The sequence below is a fragment of the Rhinoderma darwinii genome (genome assembly GCF_050947455.1).
Source record: "Rhinoderma darwinii isolate aRhiDar2 chromosome 5 unlocalized genomic scaffold, aRhiDar2.hap1 SUPER_5_unloc_52, whole genome shotgun sequence".
Lineage (NCBI taxonomy): Eukaryota > Metazoa > Chordata > Amphibia > Anura > Rhinodermatidae > Rhinoderma > Rhinoderma darwinii.
Genome location: NW_027461812.1, coordinates 489,003 through 516,974, shown reverse-complemented (window position 1 = coordinate 516,974; position 27,972 = coordinate 489,003). Strand labels below are relative to the sequence as shown.

The following is a 27,972-nucleotide window of genomic DNA, read 5'->3' as shown; positions in this document are numbered from 1 at the left end:
CTACCCCAGCGTGTCCTACCCCAGTGTGTCCTATCCCTGTGTGTCCTACCCCAGTGTGTCCTACCCCAGTGTGTCCTACCCCAGTGTGTCCTACCCCAGTGTGTCCTACCCCTGTGTGTCCTACCCCTGTGTAACCTACAGAAAAATCACCTGTTTAATCACAACAGAAATAAATGGAATTCCTCAGTTTAGGAAAAGCAGAATTACCAATCAGGAGTGGAGAAAACCGTGTGACATTTGTAAAGGCGACTAAAATGGTTGTCACCCAACTTTTTCAGAAAAATATATATTATACGTAAAGTTGAATTTTAAAAGATTCATTAATTTTTTAGTTTTATTAGAATTGGGTTTTATTTAATACAGAATTATCAGTGTAGAACATGTTCCTTCCAATCCCCAAACAAGCCGGAGAAGCTGAAGAAAAGATCTGATATTTTTGAAGATCTCCTAGAACTTGGCAGCTACCAGCAGACTTTATTCCCACTGTGAATCACATTGACCGGGTCTCCATAAACCTCCACCTCGCACAGCGTCAGATACTCTGTGCGTCCTGGGATCACCACGCTGACGTACTGACCTTCCATCCCATTACAGCAAAATGTCATTGTGGCAGCCGCAACACTGGTGACCTTGGCGCACCTGGAGGAGAAAAGCAACAAGACTCTGTGATCATCAACTGCTTATTTCCCAACATTCATTACACATGGGTCGAGATTGAATATAAAATCCGTCATTTCTGGGCTGAGGTAATAACATTAACGTAAAGATCCGTTCAACAATACTCAAACTTCAATGTGACCAATTACAGCCGAACAGATGTGGATGACTTAAAAACTGAACATCTTGTATCCTCCTCGTCTTGTGCGTCATGTGAGCCGAAATGACGGTCTGTAAAATCTACTTTATATAGGGAAACGTTTATGTTACTCTCTGAAGCCTAAAGTAATGTGTGTGAATATAAAATGACTCAATAAATCCTCAAAGTGCCAGTCAGGGAACCAAATAAATTAATAGACCTGAGATATAAACTGACGGTAACACATGACCGATTGGTTATCTATACTTCTGGACAGAAGCGCTGCATACAGCCATACACAATACCCATCCCCCGGGTATAGGGCAATCATACGATACACTACAGGTGAACAGGACCTATTAATTGCTGACCATAATCTCATTTCATGGCCAGATTATATTTTTATCAGGTATCAGGAATATAGGGAAGTGTTAAGGGGGATAGAGGTGGAAGCTATTTCTGTTTAAGATTTATGAAGTCTGGAACAGAAAAGGATGGAGGCAATTGCAAGAATCATGATAATGTGTGACATTGAGAAGCCAAAAAACCCAGACACAAACCAGAAAATTGTGGAGAAACACAAGACGGGACATTGTGGAGAAACACAAGACAGGACATTGTGGAGAAACACAAGACAGGACATTGTGGAGAAACACAAGACAGGACATTGTGGAGAAACACAAGACGGAACATTGTGGAGAAACACGAGACAGGACATTGTAGAGAAACACGAGACAGGACATTGCGGAGAAACACAAGACAGGACATTGTGGAGAAACACAGGACAGAACATTGTGGAGAAACACAAGACAGGACATTGTGGAGAAACACAAGACAGGACATTGTAGAGAAACACAAGACAGAACATTGTGGAGAAACACAAGACAGGACATTGTGGAGAAACACGAGACAGGACATTGTGGAGAAACACAAGACAGGACATTGTGGAGAAACACGAGACAGGACATTGTGGAGAAACACGAGACAGGACATTGTGGAGAAACACAAGACAGGACATTGTGGATGAAACACAAGACGGGACATTGTGGAGAAACACAAGACAGAACATTGTGGAGAAACACAAGACAGGACATTGTGGAGAAACACAAGACAGGACATTGTAGAGAAACACAAGACAGGACATTGTGGAGAAACACAAGACAGGACATTGTAGAGAAACACGAGACAGAACATTGTGGAGAAACACAAGACAGAACAATGTGGAGAAACACAAGACGGGACATTGTGGAGAAACACGAGACAGGACATTGTGGAGAAACACAAGACGGGACATTGTGGAGAAACACAAGACAGGACATTGTGGAGAAACACGAGACAGGACATTGTGGAGAAACACAAGACAGGACATTGTGGAGAAACACAAGACAGAACATTGTGGAGAAACACAAGACAGAACATTGTGGAGAAACACAAGACAGAACATTGTGGAGAAACACAAGACAGGACATTGTAGAGAAACACAAGACAGGACATTGTGGAGAAACACAAGACAGGACATTGTGGAGAAACACAAGACAGGACATTGTGGAGAAACACGAGACAGGACATTGTGGAGAAACACAAGACAGGACATTGTGGAGAAACACGAGACAGGACATTGTGGAGAAACACAAGACGGGACATTGTGGAGAAACACAAGACAGGACATTGTGGAGAAACACAAGACAGGACATTGTGGAGAAACACAAGACAGAACATTGTGGAGAAACACAAGACAGAACATTGTGGAGAAACACAAGACAGAACATTGTGGAGAAACACAAGACAGGACATTGTAGAGAAACACAAGACAGGACATTGTGGAGAAACACAAGACAGGACATTGTGGAGAAACACAAGACAGGACATTGTGGAGAAACACGAGACAGGACATTGTGGAGAAACACAAGACAGGACACTGTGGAGAAACACAAGACAGGACATTGTGGAGAAACACAAGACAGGACATTGTGGAGAAACACAAGACAGGACATTGTAGAGAAACACAAGACAGGACATTGTGGAGAAACACAAGACGGGACATTGTGGAGAAACACAAGACAGGACATTGTGGAGAAACACAAGACAGGACATTGTGGAGAAACACAAGACAGAACATTGTAGAGAAACACAAGACAGGACATTGTGGAGAAACACAAGACAGGACATTGTGGAGAAACACAAGACGGGACATTGTGGAGAAACACAAGACAGGACATTGTGGAGAAACACAAGACAGGACATTGTGGAGAAACACGAGACAGAACATTGTGGAGAAACACAAGACAGGACATTGTGGAGAAACACAAGACAGGACATTGTGGAGAAACACAAGACAGAACATTGTGGAGAAACACGATACGGGACATTGTGGAGAAACACAAGACAGGACATTGTGGAGAAACACAAGACGGGACATTGTGGAGAAACATGAGACAGGACATTGTGGAGAAACACGAGACAGGACATTGTGGAGAAACACCAGACAGAACATTGTGGAGAAACATGAGACAGGACATTGTGGAGAAACACGAGACAGAACATTGTGGAGAAACACAAGACAGGACATTGTGGAGAAACACAAGACAGGACATTGTGGAGAAACACGAGACAGAACATTGTGGAGAAACACGAGACAGAACATTGTGGAGAAACACAAGACAGGACATTGTGGAGAAAGACAAGACAGGACATTGTGGAGAAAGACAAGACAGGACATTGTAGAGAAACACAAGACAGGACATTGTGGAGAAACACAAGACGGGACATTGTGGAGAAACACAAGACGGGACATTGTGGAGAAACACAAGACGGGACATTGTGGAGAAACACAAGACGGGACATTGTGGAGAAACACAAGACGGGACATTGTGGAGAAACACAAGAGAGAACATTGTGGAGAAACACAAGACAGGACATTGTGGAGAAACACAAGACGGGACATTGTGGAGAAACACAAGACAGAACATTGTGGAGAAACACAAGACAGGACATTGTGGAGAAAGACAAGACAGGACATTGTGGAGAAAGACAAGACAGGACATTGTAGAGAAACACAAGACAGGACATTGTGGAGAAACACAAGACAGAACATTGTGGAGAAACACAAGACAGGACATTGTGGAGAAACACAAGACAGGACATTGTGTAGAAACACAAGACGGGACATTGTGAAGAAACACAAGACAGAACATTGTGGAGAAACACAAGACAGGACATTGTGGAGAAACACAAGACAGAACATTGTGGAGAAACACAAGACAGAACATTGTGGAGAAACACAAGACAGGACATTGTGGAGAAACACAAGACAGGACATTGTTGAGAAACACAAGACAGGACATTGTGGAGAAACACAAGACAGGACATTGTGGAGAAACACAAGACAGGACATTGTGGAGAAACACAAGACAGGACATTGTGTAGAAACACAAGACGGGACATTGTGAAGAAACACAAGACAGAACATTGTGGAGAAACACAAGACAGGACATTGTGGAGAAACACGAGACAGGACATTGTGGAGAAACACGAGACAGGACATTGTGGAGAAACACGAGACAGGACATTGTGGAGAAACACGAGACAGAACATTGTGGAGAAACACGAGACAGGACATTGTGGAGAAACACAAGACAGGACATTGTTGAGAAACACAAGACAGGACATTGTGGAGAAACACAAGAGAGAACATTGTGGAGAAACACAAGACAGGACATTGTGGAGAAACACGAGACGGGACATTGTGGAGAAACACAAGACGGGACATTGTGGAGAAACACAAGAGAGAACATTGTGGAGAAACACAAGACAGGACATTGTGGAGAAACACAAGAGAGAACATTGTGGAGAAACACAAGACAGGACATTGTGGAGAAACACAAGACAGGACATTGTGGAGAAACACGAGACAGGACATTGTGGAGAAACACAAGACGGGGCATTGTCGAGAAACACGAGACAGGACATTGTGGAGAAACACAAGTCAGGACATTTTTGTGGTATGTTCTCGTGGACTCCAAGAGTGGAAAGTGAGTTATTGACTCTTGCTATGAAGAACTTACACTGGGTTTTTGTTGTCGGGGGAATTCCCGATTCGGACTTCAGCTCCCATCAGACGCTCCGCACAACAGTCCTGCCTGTTTGTTAGGACAACATTTGATATCTTGTAGATCTGTTTCAGGTCCACCTTCCACCAGGGATCTTTTACCCCATTGGTGTGAGTGCAGGAGCCTTTGTAGTAATTTGAGTTTTTCACCCCATCTATGGCATGTTTTGCATATCCCACTGGCTCAGCTTTTAACACAGATTCCTGGGAGGCTTCTCCATTTCTTGCTATATTTGTGGCTGAGGAAATAAAAACAGAAGAGATTTAAATGATATAAAGCTGAGATGGGAGTCCTGGCATCTGTTCTCCTGCCGTCTGTTTCCCTTATTATTCCCAATAATTGACATGGACTAAAATTAAAGTAAACCGGGGGATTTGTTTTGTTTTTTGAATTTAATATAAAAAAACATTTTTCCACTGCCAGATCCAGGAACAAATGACACGGCTCGTTGTCGTCCAGCCGACCACCCCACATCTGAGATGTATTTTTCTGTGACGAATTTAAAATTCCACTGTCTATTGTGTATTTTGGCCTCTTTTTTTGAGAGCACCATTCCCCAGCAGTCAATTTTTTACTGCAATTTTGTGAGGTTGCGTCAAACAGGTTTTACTAATTTCTAAACCACTGTGAATTTAGAGACACCGGGAACCTGAGCAAGACTTAGCACCAGAGTGAGGTCTCCAGCAAAACAGCCGGAAGCGGCTCCTTCATGCAGAAAAGGGAACCTGGTGTACGGAGAACATAATGCAAAGGAAGGGAAAAGGTGCAGCCAGGGCCGGCATCAGCACCAGTCAAACCCGGGCAAGTGCCGGGGCCCACCCGGCCACCGGGTGCTGACGCTGCCGTCATTAAGGTATCACTGTCTATATATGGACAGTGATGTAAGAAGGGGAGGAGTCCCAGGCAGAGCGCTAGCGGCTCTGCTCCGGGACTCCGTCTCTGGGAAAGCCCTTGACATCGCTGTCCATATATGGACCGTGAATATGGATAGCGATGCCAGGACCAGAGCAGTGTCCCAGCCTGACCGTGCTGGTCCCGCCTCCAACTAAGCCTGCGTCCACGGTCTCGCTGCAGCATTCATTGTGCCGTGAGCAGCTCGGCACAGGCAGGCGCGATGTAGTGACGTCACTCACAGCACAGTGCAGAGGAGGAGGAGAAGGATCCTCCACACGTCGTGGGAACGGAGGTAGGTAAGTAATTATGTTATTATTTTTCTATTAGCTATATATAGGGGCATTATACTAGGTATGGGAGGGGGGCCCTTCTGTAGCTGCAGAGGGGGCATTATACTGTATGGGGGGCATTTTACTGTATGGGACAACTGTGGGGGACATTATACTGTATATGGCAGCTATGGAGGGCATCATACTGTATGGGGGCATTATACTGTATGGGACAGCTATGGGGGGCATTATACTGTATGGTGCAGCTATGGGGGTATTATACTGTATAGGGCAGCTATTGGGGGCATTATACTGAATGCTTTAGCTAAGGGGGCATTATACTGTATGGTGCATCTGAGGGGCATTTTACTGTGTGGCGCAGCTATGGGGGCATCATACGGTATGGGGCAGCTATGGGGCATTATACTGTGTGAGGGGCAGTTATGGGGGCATTATACTGTGGGGGCATTCATGGGGTCTGTCGGGCAAGGCAGCTGGGCATTGGCGTGCGCAAGGGTCTGGTGGTGTTGGGGAGGGGCAGGGGGGCCTAAGCTAAATTCTTGCACCAGGGCCCATGAGCCTTTAGCTTCGCCACTCCCAGGCAGAGTGCTAGTAGTGACAGTGACGTCAGGAGCTGTGTGGCACTACCTGGGAGGGGTGCTGTTTGGCACTATCTACAGAGGGCACTAAATTTACGGGGGTACAAACTGGGGGCCTAACTTCTATATTGGGGCACAAAGTGAAGATTTTTGGCATTTTACTGTCGCCGTGAGTTCCCTCGCAAAGGGGCCTAACTAAGTATGTGTCGCCCAAGGGCCCACATAAACCTGGAGCCGGCCCTGGGTGCAGCGTCCCAGACTATATGGTGTGGCCTAAGTTATCCTGCTGGACTATTCTGAAATGATCTTGACTTTAACTGAACGGGTATGTTCACACCTCGACGTATTTCTGAGCGTAAACACCTTGCAATACGCCTGGAAAAACACTAGCAAAACGCCTTCATACGGCTTCCCATTGAATACACGGTGCTGTTCACATGAGGTGTATTTTTACACTGCTGAATTCAAAAAACGCCTCGTTAAAAGCAGCAGCGTGTCACTACTGGAGCGGATCTTTCCAGTGAAAAACGTCTAAACAAAAGCTTCATTTTCAGCTTCAAAATAGGCCTTGAAATTAGAGGATGTTTTCTCTCCGTAATTTTCAGCCACTTGTTTTTGTACGTGTGAACATACCCTTAGGTTATGTCCACATGTACCGTAAACACTGTGGATTTTCCGCAATAAATTTAATTGCGGAAATTCCGCAGCGTATTACAGTAACGTCAGTGAAACCATGAAGCAGAAAAACATTCATAAATTGACCTGTGGTGCGGTGTTTGAATCGCACGAGGGGGATCTATCTACAGGGACCGCCACAGGGGGCTCTATCTACAGAGACCGCTACAGTGGGGCCCTATCTACAGGGGGCACTATACAGGGAACGCTAAAGTGAATGCCACAGGGGGCAATATCTACAGGGAACGCTACAGTGGGCCCTATCTGCAGGGAACAGTTCATGGGGCACTATCTACAGGGAACGCTACTACCTACAGAAGGCTCTATGGGGAGCACTATCTACAGAGGGCTCTATGGGGAGAACTATCTATAGAGGGCTCTACTGGGAGCACTAGCTAGAGAGGGCTCTATGAGGGGCACTATCTACAGGGGGCTCCATGAGAGGCACTATCTACAGGGGGCACTGTGTGTGGTGCATTTCTTTACAGTGTTTGACACAACTTTATTCATGGGTACAGTGTATGGTACTATTATAATGAGGGGTACAGTGTATGGTACTATTATAATCAGGGGTACAGTGTATAGTATTATTATATTCAGGGGCATAGTGTGTAGCACTATTATATTCGTGGACACAGTGTATGATACTGTTATATTTAGTGGCATAGAGTGTGGCACCATAAGAATTTGCTCTTCGTTTATAGGTGCAGAAATGTTGAAAAAGTGAGCTTCTGAAGACATCTGATTGAGCAAATTGACACATTTCTGCAGAAATGGGTCATGGCCAGGAGGCATTATAGAGTCAGGGGCGGATTAAGGGTACCATGGGCCCCAGGCATTTTTTCAAGTCTGGGCCCCCCACCGAACTCTGAAGACAGAACTTTGAAGACGCTGTTAGGCGGCCACAGATCTGGAACGGTTTTGAATTAGCTGTAAAGCAGAATGAGCCGTACAGAAGAGAGAAAGCAGAATACTGAGACACTGAAGTGGTCAGGAGCTTTATAACTTTTTTATTTTTACGTCAATGAAGTGGTGTGTGTATTTTTTATTTTTTTTGCGGGAGGAGTTATAGTTTTTATTGGCACCATTTAAAGTACCATATAATGGGTGAATTGGAAAAAACTGAGATTTCTCCATGGTTTTATGGGTTTAGTTTTTATTGTATATATTTACCTTCTCTTAAGGTAAAAGTAGATTTTAACATCTACTCTTACCTTAAGAGAATGTAAATATATACAGCCCCAGAACCAAGCTCAGTACAAATATACAGCCCCAAAACCAAGCTCATTACATATATACAGCGCCAGAACAAAGCTCAGTACATATATACAGCAACAGAGCCGAGCTCAGTACATATATACAGCAAGAGAGCCGAGCTCAGTACATATATACCACACCAGAACAAAGCACAGTACATATATATACAGACCAAGAACCAAGCTCAGTACATAAATACAGCACCAGAACAAAGCTCAGTACATATATACAGCACCAGAACAAAGCTCAGTACATATAAACAACACCAGAACCAAGCTCAGTACATATTTGCCACACCAGAACCATGCTCAGTACATATATGCAGCAACAGAACCAAGCTCAGTACATATATACCACACCAGAACCAAGCTCAGTACATATATACCACACCAGAACCAACCTCAGTACATATATACAGCCCCAGAACCAAGCTCAGTGTAACGGCTGCCGCATCATTCCTAGCTGCTTCCATGGCCTCTGCTCCGGTTACTGCACCCTCCATTCCCTCATGCTCGTCCCGAGCTCCACTCACCCGATCCAGACGCTCTGCAGGCTCTGGGCGCCATCAGGTAACTGCATCTCTCAACCCCCTTCAACAGTCATCATCCACAATGTGCGGCTGCAGCCACTAGAGGGCGCATGCGCTGACTCTTCCCCTCTTAAAGGGTTGGCGTGTCCAAAAATCCTAAGACTTCCTATTTAAGGATCCGCCTCCTTCAGATCCTTGCTTGTTCAACCAAGTTATCCCCGTGAGCTTTCCTGTACCCAGTTTTCCCTATTACCTTGCCTTCTGCCTTTGTCTGATTTCCCATTGTGACCTCTGCCTGAACTTGTACTATCCTTGCCTGCCGCCTGCCTTGACCTATTGCTATCCATACCCGTAACGACGTCTGCTGCCTGTCCTGACTTCTGGCCTATTCATCTGACTGCCTCTAAACATGCTGTGCCAAGTGTTGCCCTGGGTTACAAGCACCATCTCCCGGACGACACAGGGGATCCACAAACAAACCGGTGAGATCCGTGGTAGTTTGAACAAGCCATGGATCCCCTTGACATAGCCCTGCCTGATGCGGCTGATATGGCTCAGGAACTTTCAAGACAACGAGCGCGCCAAGACCAGGTTTTCCAGCTTCTGCAAAATGTGTCCACTCATTTGAACGAACTAGCACCTCCGGCGCCTCCGATACTGCCACCAACACCGCAAGCTCCTGTCTACAGTCCAGGACTACATTTACCTACGCCTGCCCGCTATGAGGGTAACCCCAAAACCTGCAGGGGATTTGTTACTCGATGCACCATCCATTTTGAGGTCATGGCGCATCATTTTTCCTCAGTCCGGGCTAAGGTGGCCTATATCCTGTCCCTGCTGTCTGGCGAAGCTCTGGCTTAGGCATCACCCTTTTGGGAGAGAAACTACCATAATGTATGATATTCAGAACTTTCTCTCCACATTTAAAAAGGTGTTTGAAGAAACGGGTCGAGCGTCTTCAGCAGCTTCCTCTCTTCTCAAGCTCCAGCAAGGAACCTCCACTGTAGGTCAATACACCATTCAATTTCACACCCTTGCTACAGAACTCCAGTGGAATAATGAGGCTTTGGTATCTACCTTCTGGGAGGGTCTGGCGGGCCGAATCAAGGATGAACTTGCTGGCCGAGACATTCCACCATCCTTGGATGACTTGATCACTCTTGCAAATCGGATTGATATACGTTTCCGCGAGAGACAGCAAGAATCTGCTCGGGGCAATCAGACATCACGGTTGGCACCAACTTTCCAACGGCCTCTTCTTGCCTCATCTTCCTCTCGGTCGGATGAACCTATGCAGGTGGCGAGAATAAGACTCACTAGTGAGGAGCGCCAGAATAGACGTAAGTTGAATTTATCTTTATATTGTGGTGGTAAAACGCACTTCCTCAAGGACTGTCCAGTGAGGCCGGAAAACTCCAATGCCTAGGGCAAGTAGGAGAGGCTACCCTAGGTGGAGTACCACCCTCTCAAAAGATGACCATACCAGCAAAACTGTCCTTTACGGGAACCACTTTCTGCGCTCAAGCCTTTCTAGATTCCGGATCGCTACAAAATCCCAGTTCAAGAACTAACCCAACCTTTGTCCATTGCGTCTGTGGATGGGAGGATTCTACAGGAGACTATCTATCTTGTCACCGAGCCCATTTTCATGTTAACAGGGGCACTGCACAGGGAACCTATCTCCTTCTATGTTTTAAAGAACTCTCTGAACCCTTTGATACTGGGTCTACCGTGGTTGCAGAAGCACTCTCCTGTTATTGACTGGACTGGAGGTGAAATTACCCGCTGGAGTGACTTCTGTCACCAACATTGTCTACAAACTATTCGCCCATCCATGCCTCAGCCTACAGAACCTAACTCAGCAGGACTTCCTACTCCATTTAAAAGCTTCTCTTATGTTTTCTGCAAACAACAAGCTGAATCCCTGCCACCTCACAGGCCATACGACTGTGCCATAGACCTGGTCCCCAACGCCACGCCTCCCAGAGGCTGAGTCTACCCTTTGTCTTTGCCCGAGATGGAGGCCATGTCTAGGTATGTCCAAGAGAATCTGGAGAGAGGATTTATCCGTAAGTCCTCCTCTCCTGCTGGTGCAGTGTTTTTCTTTGTGGGGAAAAAATATGGCTCCCTGCGTCCTTGCATTGATTACCGTGGGTTGAATAATATCACGTTAAAAAGCAAGTACCCATTACCATTGATCTCTGAACTCTTTGACCGGTTACAGGGGGCAAGAATTTTCACCAAACTAGACCTTCGTGGAGCTTATAACCTCATCCGTATCCGCGAAGGAGACGAATGGAAAACCACGTTCAACACTCGTGATGGGCATTTTGAATACCTCGTCATGCCCTTTGGACTTTGTAATGCTCCTGCGGTTTTTCAGGCTTTGTTAATGACATTTTTCGGGATCTGTTGTACAGCTGTGTGGTGGTATACCTGGATGACATTTTAATCTTCTCCCCCAATATTCAATCCCATCCTGTGCATGTGCGCCAAGTGTTACAGCGTCTGCGAGAGAACTCTCTGTTTGCTAATGCCTTTTCGAGAAAACCAGCCTGCCTTTTCTGGGGTATGTCATTTCCGACCAGGGACTTCAAATGGATCCAGCCAAGTTATCCTCAATTCTCAACTGGCCTCGTCCGCAAGGACTCAAAGCTGTCCAACGCCTGCAGGGATTCGCAAATTATTACCGCCAGTTTATTCCTCATTTCTCCTCTATGACGGCTCCTATTTCTGCACTGAACAAAAAGGGGGTTAATGCCAAAGACTGGACCACAGAGGCCAAAGCCGCATTCCAAGCCCTTAAAATTGCCTTCTCTTCTGCTTCAGTCCTACATAGACCGGATTCCACCAAACCCTTTGTTCTGGAGATCGATGCTTCATCTGTGGGAGTCTGAGCTATGCTTTCACAAAAGACTTGTAGAGGGAGACTGGTGGCCTGTGTTTTTTTCTCCAAATCATTCACACCTGCGGAGAAAAATTATGGAATTGGAGATAAAGAACTTTTGGCTATTAAATTGGCCCTGTAGGAGTGGAGACATTTGCTAGAGGGTGCACGGCATCCTATCATCATCTACACAGATCATAAAAACCTCATTTACTGGCAATCTGCTCAACACCTAAATCATCGCCAAGCATGGTGGGCATTATTCTTCTCCAGATATGATTTCCATCTTCACTACAGACCCACTGGAAAGAATACCAAGGCTGACACCTTATCTCGCTCTTTTGACCCCACAGATCAAGAGCCCAGTCCCCAGTTCATTATAGATCCAGAACGCATTATGATCATTGCCCCGGCAGTAGTGGTACACATTCCCCGAGGAAAGACCTACGTACCCCTTAAACAAAGGGATTGTGTTCTTAGCTGGGGTCATGCCTCCATGGTTTCTGAGCACCCTGGCATGAAAAATACTCTCAATTTGATTAGTCGTCAGTACTGGTGGCCTTCCATGTTCCAAGACACTAAAGACTTTGTTTCAGCCTGCTCCACCTGCTCTCAGAATAATGTCTCCCATTTAAGACCTGCTGGTCTTTTGCATCCTCTACCCGTGCCTGACTCTCCCTGGTCGCACATTGCCATGGACTTCATTACTGATCTGCCAAGTTCTGCTGGGTGTACCGTGATCTGGGTAGTCATAGATCGCTTTTCTAAAATGGCGCATTTTTCCCTGTTTCAGGCCTTCCGTCATCTTCCCGACTGGCAATGCTGTTTATCAAGCACATCTTTCGCCTTCATGGTCTTCCTAAACATATTGTCTCTGATAGAGGCGTTCAGTTCACATCCAAGTTCTGAAGAGCCTTGTGCAAACTGCTGGAGGTCAAACTTGACATCTCTTCTGCTTACCATCCTCAATCCAATGGTCAAGTAGAGCGGATAAACCAAATACTTGAAAGTTTCCTCAGAAATTTTGTGTCTCCATGACAAGACTACTGGGCAAGTCTACTTCCATGGGCCAAATTTGCCTTCAACAACCATACGGGGGAATCTACCCGCTCTTCTCCCTTCTTCTTGGTGTATGGCCAGCACCCAGGAATACCTCTACCAGTTTCTGTACCTTATGAGGTTCCAGCTGCAAACATTGTCCACCGTGACTTTGTACGTATATGGCAGGAGGCCAAGGACTCCATCCACAAAGCCGTAGCCAGGTTCAAGAGAAACGCGGATAAAAAATGCAGGATACCGCCGCAGCTTTTTCCTGGCGATAAAGTCTGGCTGTCTACCCGGTACATACGACTGAAGACTCCTTGTTACAAGCTATCTCTTCAGTTTCTGGATCCTTATGAGATAACAGAACAGATTAATCCAGTAACTTTCAGACTTCGCCTTCCCCAGTCTCTGAAAATCTCTATTTCCTTCCACATTTCTCTACTGAAACCACAACAATATTCAACCGATTTTCCCAAAAAGTTCCTGTCCATCCTGCTCCTGCGGCTGATGCTGAGTTTGAGATTAAAGAGATCCTTGATGTCAAAAAAACACGGGGGAGATTGTGATACCTGGTGGACTGGAAGGATTATGGTCCTGAGTAGAGATCATGGGAGCCCGTGGATAGTGTCAACGCCCCAGCTCTCATCAAGGACTTTGAACGAAGGTTCCCAAGCAAGCCAAAAAAGAGGGGGCGTAAAGAGGGGTACTGTAACGGCTGCCGCGCCATTCCCCACTGCTTCCATGGCCTCTCCTCCGGTTCCTGCACGCTCCATTCCCTCATGCTCGTCCTGAGATCCACTCACCCGATCCGGAGGCTCTGGGCGTCGTCGGGTAACGGCATCTCTCGCCTCCCTCCACGGCCATCATCCATGATGTGCGGCTGCAGCCACTAGAGGGCGCACGCGCTGACTCTTCTCTTCTTAAAGGGTTGGCGTGTGCAAAAATCCTAAGACTTCCTATTTAAGGATCCGCCTCCCTCAGATCCTTGCTTGTTCAACCAAGTTATTCCTGTGAGATTCCCTGTACCCAGTTTTCCCTGTTACCTTGCCTTCTGCCTTTGTCTGATTTCCCGTTGTGACCTCTGCCTGAACTTGTACTATCCTTGCCTGCCGCCTGCCTTGACCTATTGCTATCTATACCCGTAACTACGTCTGCTGCCTGTCCTGACTTCTGGCCTATTCATCTGACTTCATATGCCTCTAAACCTGATGTGCCAAGCGTTGCCCTGGGTTACAAGCACCATCTCCCGGTAGACACGGAGGATCCAAAATAAACCGGTGAGAACCATGATACTCAGTACATATATACAGCCCCAGAACCAACCTCAGTACAAATATACAGACCCAGAACCAAGCTCAGTACATATATGCAGCAACAGAACCGAGCTCAGTACATATATACAACACCATAATTCACTGTATTTTAACGATATATATTGCGCTCCCACAAATATGAACATTTGAAAATTCACTGAAGTGATAAATGAGTAAAATGTATGATTTTTATTTAATAGCTAGCTAAAAACAGTGGTACAATCACCACTGTGAAAAGCCCAACCGTGTATTTAAAAACGTATTAAACACAATACTCCCAGTCCTAGTTCGTTTGCGAACCCTTTGTGACTGGGTATGTAAACAGAGATATCAAAATATGGAATCAGCGTATAACATTGGTAAAGCAGTGGTTTGGACCCTCGTTCACACAGGAGTCTGCGTTAACCGCACCAGATTCTCCCAATGTACAGATGCACAACAATGCCACTGCCCCCTACGCAAAATTCCCTCACTTCACCCGACCCTACGCGTTTCTATACTTATCATCAGGGGTCTGTCAGTCTGGCCAGGATGCCAGCGATATATCTTCAGCAGCAGGTATTCTACTGCACAACACGGAAGCATGCACACATAGATGTCAGCGGCATGCTTCACTCTGGGACTCTGAGTCACTATTAACTGAATACTCCGCCCCCTGGCTCCGGCAGGATACATCAAACAGCCAATCACACTGGCCCAGCACATCCATGATGCTCAACCATGTGACTCCCGGCTGTCAGCTGACATACCCGGAAGTAACAATGTAAACAACACAGAGCATGCTGACTCAATGGGAGGCTGTAGAAGTATCTGTTTGCTACACAAAGCCTCATGCTATTCAAGTATGGAGTATAACACTATTAGGTTGGATATATGTTGCGGATCAGCTCAGGACCGCAATTGGACTACCACGATAGGAGCACCTACCCTGAAAATACATAATATATGGATGGAAGAACGACGTAATTGTAAACCTCACATAAAACATATGACACACTCCTGGACTCAATTGCCATACCTGCTACTTATTGATTGATATATTACAAGTGACTACACTGGGACTAGGAATGCATTACCATATCCCCACCCAGAGGACCAAAAAAGCCCTATGACTTGATATGGATTGTATATTAAATAAAACAGGTATAATTTGTTTGCTCGTTTAAACCTTCAGGATGTACGCAAGCCAGTCTGTAGATCCATTGGGCCTCTTTACGCAGAATGAGGTTATCCCAATCCCCTCCCCGTTTAGGAGGACGTACCAATTCAATTGCCTGAAATTTTAAACATTCTGCCCTGCCTTGATGTTTTGCATGCACATGTTTTGATATGGAAGTATCTCTTTCATTTGTAACATCTCCAACATGTTCCCTAATCCGGCGCTGAAACTGCCGTATCGTCTTGCCCACGTAATTCAGTGGGCACGGACATGTGATTAAATAGACAACTCCAGCCGTTTTGCAGGTCACAAAACTCGCCAGAAATGTATTTTGTTCCAAAGTGATACCCTCAATTTGTTTTAAAACATCCATGGTATCACGTACATATGATGTGAGACCTAGCACAAACGGACGCAGCACCTGGTCTATATATGTACTCACATTCTGGGTTAGATTATTAATACCTGATACAATGGGTCTACCACGTAGGGGAGGATAGCCCTTGTGGATTTTTGGCAGGCTATAAAAGCATGCCATAATAGGAAATTGAGGAAATAGAAAGTTGAATTCGCTAGCACTGATCAAAGACCTGCTCTTTGCATCCCGCAGGATGCCTAAAAGCTCCTTCTTGAACACTGCTGTGGGGTTCTCTTTTAGAATGGTGTAACAGTCAGGATTGAGCAATATGTCCTCACACATCTTCTTATAGTCTTCTCGACTCATGACCACAATGTTCCCACCCTTATCGGATGCTTTTAGAATGATATTACGTCTTTTTTCCAAAGTGGTAAGAGCTACACGTTCAGACCAAGACAGATTGTTATCAATGCCCCTCATATCCTGACTCAAAGCTTTGATCTCTTCACCCACCAAATCTACGAACAGATCTACGTTGGTAAAATCTCCCAATGGCGGTAATTTCCTACTTCTAGTTCTTAGATTAGTAAAAGGACCCAGTCCTGGGGTTCTACTTGATTCTTCAAGTAACCCTTCCAGTGCTTCTAGTCCTTCTAAATCAGATTCCTCTAGACCCATTTCCAGACATGTTTTCCTGTTGTAATGTTTGAAAAACGTAATCCATTTTATGTGAGGTTTACAATTACGTCGTTCTTCCATCCATATATTATGTATTTTCAGGGTAGGTGCTCCTATCGTGGTAGTCCAATTGCGGTCCTGAGCTGATCCGCAACATATATCCAACCTAATAGTGTTATACTCCATCCTTGAGTAGCATGAGGCTTTGTTTAGCAAACAGATACTTCTACAGCCTCCCATTGAGTCAGCATGCTCTGTGTTGTTTACATTGTTACTTCCGGGTATGTCAGCTGACAGCCGGGAGTCACATGGTTGAGCATCATGGATGTGCTGGGCCAGTGTGATTGGCTGTTTGATGTATGCTGCCGGAGCCAGGGGGCGGAGTATTCAGTTCATAGTGACTCAGGGTCCCAGAGTGAAGCATGCCGCTGACATCTATGCGTGCATGCTTCCGTGTTGTGCAGTAGAATACCTGCTGCTGAAGATATATCGCTGGCATCCTGGCCAGACTGACAGACCCCTGATGATAAGTATAGAAACGCGTAGGGTCGGGTGAAGTGAGGGAATTTTGCGTAGGGGGCAGTGGCATTGTTGTGCATCTGTACATTGGGAGAATCTGGTGCGGTTAACGCAGACTCTTGTGTGAACGAGGGTCCAAACCACTGCTTTACCAATGTTATACGCTGATTCCATATTTTGATATCTCTGTTTACATACCCAGTCACAAAGGGTTCGCAAACGAACTAGGACTGGGAGTATTGTGTTTAATACGTTTTTAAATACACGGTTGGGCTTTTCACAGTGGTGATTGTATCCCTGTTTTTAGATAGCTATGAAATAAAAATTATACATTTTACTCATTTATCACTTCAGTGAATTTTCATATATACAACACCAGAACAAGCTCAGTACATATATACAGCACCAGAACAAAGCTCAGTACATATATAAAGCACCAGAACAAAGCTCAGTACATATATACAGACCAAGAACCAAGCTCAGTACATAAATACAGCACCAGAACAAGCTCAGTACATATATACAACACCAGAACCAAGCTCAGTACATAAATACAGCACCAGAACAAAGCTCAGTACATATATACAGCCCCAATGGAGAAAAAGCACTATGCACACCAAAGTGGAAATTCTTTTGCAGATGAATAATTTATTATATTTATAGCCAATGACAGTGCGACGTTTCAGTCAATACCATGACCTTCCTCAGGCAATTAGTCAATGTATGATCCTGTATGGATGACACATTCGTATGGAGGTTGACCGCTGTTATTCGGCGCTCCAGCTGAGCTGTTATGGAAGCCCAGGTTGCTTCATCACTGACTGTGGAAACTTCATAAATGAAATTTTGCATTTCATTTGGAAATCTCGTTCCCAGAGTCTGGAGGAAGAGTGGAGAGGCGTCAATTCAAGTGTCTTGCGCTCCAGTGTGACGTTTCCACAGTCAGTGATGGTTTGGGTGCTGTGTCTTCTGCTGGTGTTGGTCCACTGTGTTATATCAAGTCCAGAGTCAGCGCAGCATCGAGCAGGACATGTTCCAGCACCTCATGCTTCCCTCTGCTGACACGCTTTATGGAGATGCGAATTTCATTTTCCAGCAGGACTTGGCACCTGCCCACACTGCCAAAAGTACCAAAACCTGGAGTAATAAACTCAGTATCACTGTGCCTGATTGGACAGCAAACTCACCAGACCTAAACCCCATAGAGAATCTATAGGGTATTGTCAATAGCAAGATGAGAGACCCCAGACCCAACAATGCAGGCGAGCTGAAAACTGCTATCATACAATCTGGGTTTCCATAACACCTTAGCAGTGCCACAGGCTGATCACCCCCATGCCACGCCACATTGATAACACCTCAGCAGTGCCACAGGCTGATCGCCTCCATGCCCAGCCACATTGATAACACCATAGCAGTGCCACAGGCTGATCGCCTCCATGCCATGCCGCATTGATAACACCTCAGCAGTGCCACAGCCTGATCGCCTCCATGCCCAGCCACATTGATAACACCTCAGCAGTGCCACAGGCTGATCACATCTGTGATGGTGCATTATGTGTGGTTTAATGTGAGTCCTCAGCAGAGAGAAATGATTCTGTAATCAGGTACCACAGGTCGTGTCTCCAGCCTATGGACCATCAGATGAGTCAGAGGTGCAGCCACAAGACATAAAGTCTCCTCATTGTACAGTCCCCACAGAGGGTCCTCAGATGGCATCACCATCACTCAGCTAGAGACCAGCAAACCAAGCAGATCCAATTAACTCCCCCCGGCTGTGGCAATACACATAATATTACAAAGGACCACAACTCACTTACAGACAGTAGAGATATGAACTAAAGTTATTATAATGATGGTGACTAGAAACTGCCAAGATGTTCCTCCCCTCTGAGGGGTATATAAGGGCTTGTCCTGGGGAGGATGGGGGTTCTGGATTTAGACCTTCAGGAGAGCTGAAGCGGAGGCCAGTGCTCTGAGGATGTTTCTGTGATGAGCTTATTTTGTGGACTGTGTGTTATGCCTGCAGTGAAGGCTACTTGTTCTATCAGCATTGGATGAAATAAACCCTATTGGAGTTGCCCTGTCATCACTGGCTCTGTTGATCTTGTATTAACTTAACAAACCCCATGAAAACTGGTGTTAGAAGTGGGATCAACAGAGTGCAGGAGAGATGGACAGAGGTCAGCACACCAGGATGTCTATCGTGAGGAGAGCAATTGTGGTTTACCAGGAGGCAATGGACTGTCTCGGGCCAAAGGCTACAGAAGACATTGAACGCTGGGCTTGGGATAAGGCTCTGACTATGGCAAGGAAGGAAAATGTTCTTGTGCGAGCTAGGGAGGTGCACCAGGAAACCATGGATGCTCTGGGATGTTTGGCCTCCAAGGATGACAAGTTCTGGGACTGGGACTGGAATTGGTGTATGGCAACAGCGGAGTGAGAGGTGCCGCAAACATTGTTTGTACGGCCAGAACACTGTGTTAAGGATTGTGCTACTGCTCCAGGCTCTGATCGCTATGGATCTCAAGAGAAAGCTCCAGAGTGTCCCGAGGTGAGTGATGTGGAGTGTGGGGGCAGCATATCCCATAAGATGTGGGAGCACCAGGAAGAGGGAAAAGATTCTGAACTTAATTTGGGACCGGAAGGAATTCATACAGAGGATGTCTCTATATCTACAGAAACAAATCCTGTGGATGATAAAGATACAGGAGCAATAATTAGCACTGGTGTGGATGATGAAGACACAGGAGATATAACTAGCACTGGACCTCTTGAAACCTTTAGCACTGAGATCACCAGTGCCAGTTCTGAAAGCCCAACCGAGGTTGTCAGACGAAACAGACACACTAGTGAGCAATGATGTTTGTGCTTCTCCTGGCGATGTGTTTCCTGCATTCCCTTCACCTCAGGATCTCCAAAAGGTTGATGAACCCAGGTTACCTTGAGGTCTGATTTGTCTTTGTCCAATGATGCTGTGAATGTTGCAGTCAGTATGGACTCTCCAGGCATACAGTCTTCCAACACGGATGAGGAGAACACTGAAGTGCCAGCGAGTTCTAAGGTGGAAGAAGGAGCATTGGAGGAGCAGGTCTGTGAAGGACAACAAGACACTGGTCCCAACAGCAGTGGTGACCTTCATGATGGTGAGACTTTAGACCCTTTTTAATTATGGCCCTTGTTTTCTCAAACCGATTGGACTTCTATCTCCCCATCTTCTGCCACCAAATTCTCTGGACTCACTACAATTTTGAACAGTGACTGTATTTTGTGGTATGATCTTTGCCTGGGTGATGGGTCAGATAGTAGGCCAGCATTACCCAATATATTGTGGTGGGGTGCAGTGGGGAGAAAAGTATCTGGATGGACAATGCGGAGTCTGAAGAAACCTGTAAACTGGATAAAAGGTCCCAGGAAACCTCCTGACCCCAGAGACTCCATCTCATGGGCTGGACTATCCTGGAAGCCACCAGATTAGATCTTCCAAAACAAACAGATGATGTGGAACATTTGTAGAAATTTCTTGAACCTTGTGATGATGTTTCCAGACATTGCTCTTTGCCCCAGATATAAATGTGCATTGGACTTTCTTTACAGCCTCTGGACTGTTCCTATTAAACTGTAATAAGTGGCTTATTAGTTAGGTGGCCAGCGGCCTGTGTAGGCCACATGGCCAGCTCACTTATATGAGGGGAGAGGTTGTGATGGTGCATTATGTGTGGTTTATTATGAGTCCTCAGCAGAGAGGAATGATTCTGTAATCAGGTACCACAGGTCGTGTCTCCAGCATATGGACAATCAGATGAGTCAGAGGTGCAGCCACAAGACAAAAAGTGTCCTCATTGTCTAGTCCCCACAGGGGTCATCACGAGGCACCACCATCACTCAGCTAGAGAGCAGCAAACCAAGCAGATCAAATTAACTCCCCCCATTGTGTTCTCATCCCGGCTGTGGCAATACACATAATATTACAAAGGACCACTACTCGCTTACAGACAGTAGAGACATGAACTAAAGTCATTATAATGATGGTCACTAGAAACTGCCAAGATGTTTCTCCCCCCCTGAGGGGTATATAAGGGCTTGTCCTGGGGAGGATGGGGGTTCTGGATTTAGACCTTCAGGATAGCTGAAGCGGAGGCCAGCGCTCTGAGGATGTTTCTGTGATTAGCTTATTTTGTAGACTGTGTGTTGTGCATGCAGTGAAGGCTACTTGTTCTGTCAGCATTGGATGAAATAAATCGTGTTGGAGCTACTCTGTCGTCACTGTCTCTGTTGATTAACGAAACCCCATGACAGCCTCCATGCCACGCCGCATTGATAACACCTCAGCAGTGCCACAGGCTGATCGCCTCCATGCCACGCCGCATTGATAACACCTCAGCAGTGCCACAGGCTGATCGCCTCCATGCCACACCCCATTGATAACACCTCAGCAGTGCCACCGGCTGATCGCCCCCATGCCACGCCCCATTGATAACACCTCAACAGTGCCACAGGCTGACCGCCTCCACGCCACGCTGCATTGATGCAGTAATTCATGCAAAAGGAGCACCGACCAAGTCTTGAGGGCAGATACTGGACATACTTTTTAGTAGGACAACATTTCGGTATTAAAAATACGTTTTTTTTTTTAAAAATTGGGCTTATATAATATTCTAATTATCTGAGTGACATAAGTTTTGGGTTTTCATTAACTGTTACCATAATCATCAACATTACAAGAAAAACAATGCTGGAAATAGATCTCTCTGTGTGTAATGAATGTATATAATATGTGAGAGAGACTTTTTGAATTGAATTACTGAAATCAATTATCTTTTGATGATATTCTAATTCATTGAGAAAGACTAGTATATATACTGAGCTTTGTCCTGGTGTTGTATTTATGTACTGAGCTTTGTTCTTGTGCTGTAAATATGTACTGCGCTTGGTTCTTGGGCTGTATAGATGTACTGTGCTTTGTTCTGGTGCTGTATATAAGTTCCTTACTTGGTTGTGGTGCTGTATATATGTACTGAACTTTGTTCTGTTGTTGTAATTAGGTACTAAGCTTGGTTTTGATGTTGTATATATTTACTGAGCTTGGTTTTTTTGCTGTATATATGTATTGAGCTTGGTTCTGGTGCCATATTTAGGTACTTAGCTTTGTTCTGGTGTTGTGTTTATGTACTGAGTTTGGTTCTGGTGCTGTATATAAGTTCCTAGCGGTGTTCTGGTGCTGTATATATGTACTGAACTTTGTTCTGGTGTTGTATTTAGGTACTAAGCTTGGTTTTGATGTTGTATATTTGTACTGAGCTTTGTTCTGGTGCTGTATATATGTACTAATCTTTGTTCTTGTAGCGTCCATGGCCGCGGGCCGTCGGGTTTACTCTCTATTTGGTGGACTGGAGAGGGTTTGGTCCTCAGGAGAGGTCCTGGGAGCCAGAAGAGAACCTCAGCGCTCCTGCTCTTATTAAAAAGTTCCTCTCTCACTCTTGCCCCAAGAAGAGGGGGCGTAAGAGGGGGGATACTGTAGCGTCCATGGCCGCGGGCCGTCGGGCTTACTCACCACCCGATGCCCGCAGCCATGGTTCTGTGAGCGCTGGTCCCCATCTCCTTCCTAGGAGACGCCAGCGCTTACTTCCGCTCCGTTCGGCTGTGTCCCGTAGGGTGCGCGTGCACGCTCGTGCCCGGCCTTAAAGGGCCAGCGCGCGCAAATAGGAGGAAGTCATCATCATCAACTGCCACGATTTCCTAGTCTATAAGAAGGCCCCTGGCCTTCTAATCCTTGCCTGAGTGTTGTTAGTTTTCCCAGTCTTTCTTGCAAATGGTCCCTTAGTGTTTCCCGTTCCTGTTGTTACCCGTGCCTTGTTCCCCGTTCCTGTTTCCCATGCTTTGCCTTAGTATCAAGTCATGCCGCGTCCTGTGTCATCTGCCACGTCCAGAGGAATCTGCCACGTCCTGTGTCATCTGCCACGTCCAGAGGAATCTGCCACGTCCAGAGGAATCTGCCACGTCCTGTGTCATCTGCCACGTCCTGTGTCATCTGCCACGTCCTGTGTCATCTGCCACGTCCAGAGGAATCTGCCACGTCCAGAGGAATCTGCCAAGTCCTGTGTCATCTGCCTTTTCCGGAGGAATCCACCACGTCCTGTGTCATCTGCCTCCTATGTCATCTGCCACGTCCGGAGGAATCCACCAAGTCTGGCACAACTTGCGGCTCCTGTGTCATCCGCGACGTTTGGCGCTGTCTGCTGCAACCATCTCAATCTGTGCCAGAGCTTAGGTCACCGTCTGGACTATCCAGGTACCCTTGTGCGGGACATTGTATTTCTGGGGTTTCCTGTGGTTTGGCCAGCTGCCTTCCCGCTACGGCGGTACGGCCTAGTGGGTCCACTAACCCGCTCTGTGACAGTTCTGAGGCTGTATTTATCTACTGAGCTTTTTTCTGGTGCTGTATTTATGTACTGAGCTTGGTTATGGTGTTGTATATATGTACTGAGCTTGGTTCTGGTGTATTTATGTACTGAGCTTTGTTCTGGTGCTGCATATTTGTACTGAGCTTTGTTCTGGTGCTGTATATATGTACTGAGCTTTGTTCTGGTGCTGTATATATGTACTGAGCTTTGTTCTGGTGCTGTATTTATGTACTGAGCTTGGTTCTGGTGTTGTATTTATGTACTGAGCTTTGTTCTGGTGCTATATATTTGTACTGAGTTTGGTTCTGGTGCTGTATATATGTACTGAGTTTTGTTCTGGTGCTGTATGTATGTACTGAGCTTTGTTCTGGTGCTGTATATATTTGTACTGAGTTTGGTTCTGGTGCTGTATATATGTACTGAGTTTTGTTCTGGTGCAGTATGTATGTACTGAGCTTGTTCTGGTGCTGTATATATGTACTGAGCTTGCTCCTGGCACCGTATCTGTGCATTAGCCGGGAGAGTTATCATAGCTTACTGCGCACGCCGCACTGTCCTCCACCCTTCTCATGTGCACAGTCTAACTAAATGGGCTGAGCACGCTTAGGATATTGAATGTGCGCATATTGGCCTATACGTAATGGGTGAGTTTGATATAATGTGTGGGTAGGTCTGTACGCTTATGTAATTATTTACATAGTGTGGCAATTCACACTAAAGCATTCTGGACAGGGAATTTCTTTATTTAGAGTCCACTTTAATGTAGGAGGTATTTGGAATTTCGTAATTGTTTTATTTTATTATTAGACTCATTTTCAATGGCGCGATACACTGCAAACCACCGTGACCCCCCCCCTACGCGGCGCATATATCTTTGTCCGAAAAACAGGGAACCTGCTGTTAAAAATTTTAATCCCACCCCTGACTATAACCCTACGTTCTTGTGTGGGGTACAGATATATTACAGCTTTACAATCCTATGTGTAGAAGTTCTCACCTCCAGGCTCGAGACGACATCCCAGCGCCAGAGCCAGAGATCCGATCAGAAACACAGACGACAGAAGAAACATTCTGGAGGACAGAAAGAAACACAGACAAGAAGGAGATTTTACTAATCCCAAGAAAGTTACTGAAGGTAAAAAAAAATAATAATAATGATGATAATAAATCTCTATATAATAGTCAGAAACTTGTAAATATTTACTTTACTGATCTTGAGTTCTATCATATCTTATACTCCAGTCACAACCAGAGCTGCATTTACTCTGCTGGTTGCTGCTGCTTGGAATCTGTTATTGCTGAGATGACAGGCACAGCTCAGCTGTTCTCCTATGTAGTGCAGAATATCTACATCAGAATACTGTACAGTGTAAACACTACATCTCCCACAATGCACACATGCGCTGTACAGACAATGAATTAGCACAATGCAGCAGTTCTGCCGTCCTGTAGCCTGAGTGCTAACAAGAAAGCAATGGCATTGTGAATGCAGCTCTGGATGTGGCTAGAGTATAATGTAATCAGGATCAGTACAAGATAAGTAAAGTGAAGGATTTATAATGTTAAGGTGCTCATGCACTATAGATAGCTGTGAACATAATCCTCCTGACTCCCTAATACACATGCACACTCACATCGGCCAAGTGGGCTTGCTTATTTCAATGGGGAGAAGGAAAGAAGCCTCTTTTAGATGTCTCTGTCCCTTTCAGACCCCTCTGTCCACTTCGACCATCTCTGTCCCCTCTAGTTTCCTCTGTTCCCTCTAGATTCCTCTGTCCCCTTTAGATTCCTCTGTCCCCTCTAGATTCCTCTGTCCACTTTAGACTCTGCTGTATTCCCTCCAGAACCCTTTGTCCCCTTACAGACCCCTCTGTCTCCTTACAGACCCCTCTTTCTCCTCCAGACACCTTTGTCCCCTCTAGACTCCTCCAGAGACCTATGTAAACTTTAGATACCTATGTCCTCTCCAGACATTTATGTCCCCTTTAGACTTAACTTCATCCCCTCCAGATACCTTTGTCTCCACCGGACCCCTTTATCCCCTCAAGACTTCAGATCCTCTGTGCCCTTAGACCCCTCTGTCCCCTCCAAACCCCTCTGCCCTTTCTGCAGAACCCTCAGTCCCGATTAGACTCCTCTGTCTCCTTCAGATTCCTCTGTCCCTTCCAGACTCCTCTGTCCCCGCCAGACACCTATGTCCACTCCCGACACCTCTCTCCTCCCTTCAGACCCTTCTTTCTCCTCCAGACACCTATATTCTCTCCAGACATTTCTGTCCACTTTAGACTTTACTTTGTCCCCGCCCGACACCTCTGACCTCCCTTCAGAGCCCTCTGACCTCCCTTCAGACCCCTATGTACCCTCCAGATACCAATGTCCCCTTTAGACACTTATGTCCCTGTAGACTTTACTTTATCCCCTCCAAACACCTCTGTCCTCCCTCCAGACCCCTATGTCCTTCAGATACCTCTGTCCTCTCCAGACACCTCTACCCTCCACCAGACTTCTCTATCCTCTCCAAACCCCAATGGCCCCTCCAGACTTCTCTGTGCCCTTAGATCCCTCTGTCCCATTCAAACCCCTCTGTCATTCCTCTAGAACCCTCTGTCCAATCCAGACACCTCTGTCTCCTCTCGACTCCTCTGTTCTTTCCCCACTCCTCTGTCCTCTCCAAACACCTATGTCCCCGCCAGAAAGCTATGTCCTCTTAAGACTTTACTTTATCCCCTCTACACCCCTCTATCCCCTCCAGACCTCTGTCTCCTCAATACACCTCTGTTCTCTCTCCAGACACCTATGCCCCCACCAAAAACCTATGTTTCCTCCAGATGCCTCTGTCCTCCCTCCAGACCCATCTGTTTCCTTCAGACCCCTTTGTTACCTCCAGACCCCCATGGCCCCTCAAGACTACTCTGTCCTCTTTAACCCATTTGTCCGCTTGACTCCTCTTTCCTTTCAGAAACCTCTGTCCTTCTTCCATACCCCCATCTCCCCAAGACACCTCTGTCCCCTCCAGACAACTCTGTCATCCCTCCAGATCCCTCTTTCCCCTTCAGACCCCTCTGTCCCCTCCAGACCCCTCTGTCCCCTCCAGACCTCTTTTTCTACCAGACACCTCTGTCCCCTACAGACACCTTTCTCCTCCAGACACCTTTGTCTACTTCAGATTAATCTTTCCCCTTTAGACTCTACTTTGTACCCTCCAGAATCCTCTGTCCCCTCTAGACACCTTTGTCTCCTCCAAACACCTCGGTCCTCTCTACAGACCCCTATCTCTTCTAGACAAGTCTGTCTTCTCTCCTTACCCCTTTGTCTCCCACAGACCCCTCCAGACCCCCATGACCCCTCCAGACTCCTTTCTCCCCTTAGACCCATTTGTCCCGTCCAGACACTTCTGTCCCCTCCAGACCCCTCTGTCCCCTCTCCAGACCCCTCTGTCCCCTCTCCAGACCCCTCTGTCCCCTCCAGACACCTATGTTCCCTCCAAATGTCTCTGTCTCCCTCAAACCACTCTCTCCCCTTCAACCCTTCAAACCCTTATGTCTCCTCCAGACCTTTCTGTCTCCTCCATATTTATCAATCCTGTCAAGACTCCTCTGTCTTTGCCAGTCACCTATGTCCCCTCCCGACTTCTCTGTCCCCTCCCACCACCTCGGTCCCGTCCCGATGCCTCTGTCTCCTCCCGAAACATCTGTCCTTTCTCTAGACCCCTATCTACTCCAGACCCCACTATTCCCACCAGACACCTCTATGCCCTCCAGACACCTCTGTCGTTCCTCCAGACCCCTCCAGACTGCTTTCTGTCCCTTCCAGACCCCTTTTTCTCCTCCAGACTCTCTGTCCCCTCCAGATTTCACTGTCCTCTCCAAACTTGTCTGTCCTCCCTTCAGACCTCTCTGTCTCCCCTCCAGACCCCTCTGTGCCCTACCGACCCCTCTGTGCGCTCTATAGACCCCTTTATCCTCTCCAGAATCCTCTGTCCCCTCTAGACACCTTTGTCTCCTCCAGATACCTCTGTCCTCTCTTCAGATCCCTATCTCCTCCAGACACCTCTGTCCCCTCCAGACCCCTATGGCCCCCCCAGACCCCATGGTTACTTCAAACCCCCATGGTCCCTCCAGATCCCCTTGTCCCCTCCAGACTCCTCTGTTCCCTCTAGAATCTACATTCTTCTCGTGGCATCTCTGTCCTCTCCAGACTTCTCTTTCCATTTTAGACTCTACTTTGTCCCCTCCAAACTCTTCTATGCCCTCCGGGGATAACAGGTACTAAAAATTTAGTTTTGCGGCTCTATTGGTGGCCATCTTTGTCTCGTGATGTGAGTTCCTATGTCTCTGCTTGTGATGTCTGCGTTCCTGCTAAGAGTCCTCAAACTCATCCAATGGATAAGCTACTTCCACTGCCTGTTCCACAGAAACCTTGGTCTTACCTGTCTATGGATTTTATGAACGATTTTTCTCGCTCTGAAGAGAAAACTGTCAT

The 27,972-nt window shown here is 46.4% G+C and overlaps 1 protein-coding gene across 1 annotated transcript; it reads right to left on the bottom strand.

Moving 5' to 3' along the window:
• Positions 1–353: 353 nt before the first annotated feature.
• Positions 354–27,972, bottom strand: LOC142696305 (fucolectin-like). Its single transcript, XM_075847636.1, has 4 exons — positions 27,920–27,972; positions 24,488–24,561; positions 4,861–5,143; positions 354–639 (listed from the first exon to the last, which is right to left on the bottom strand). Exons 1-4 carry the CDS (start codon positions 27,970–27,972, stop codon positions 462–464), a joined length of 588 nt encoding a protein of 195 aa, XP_075703751.1. The 3' UTR covers positions 354–461.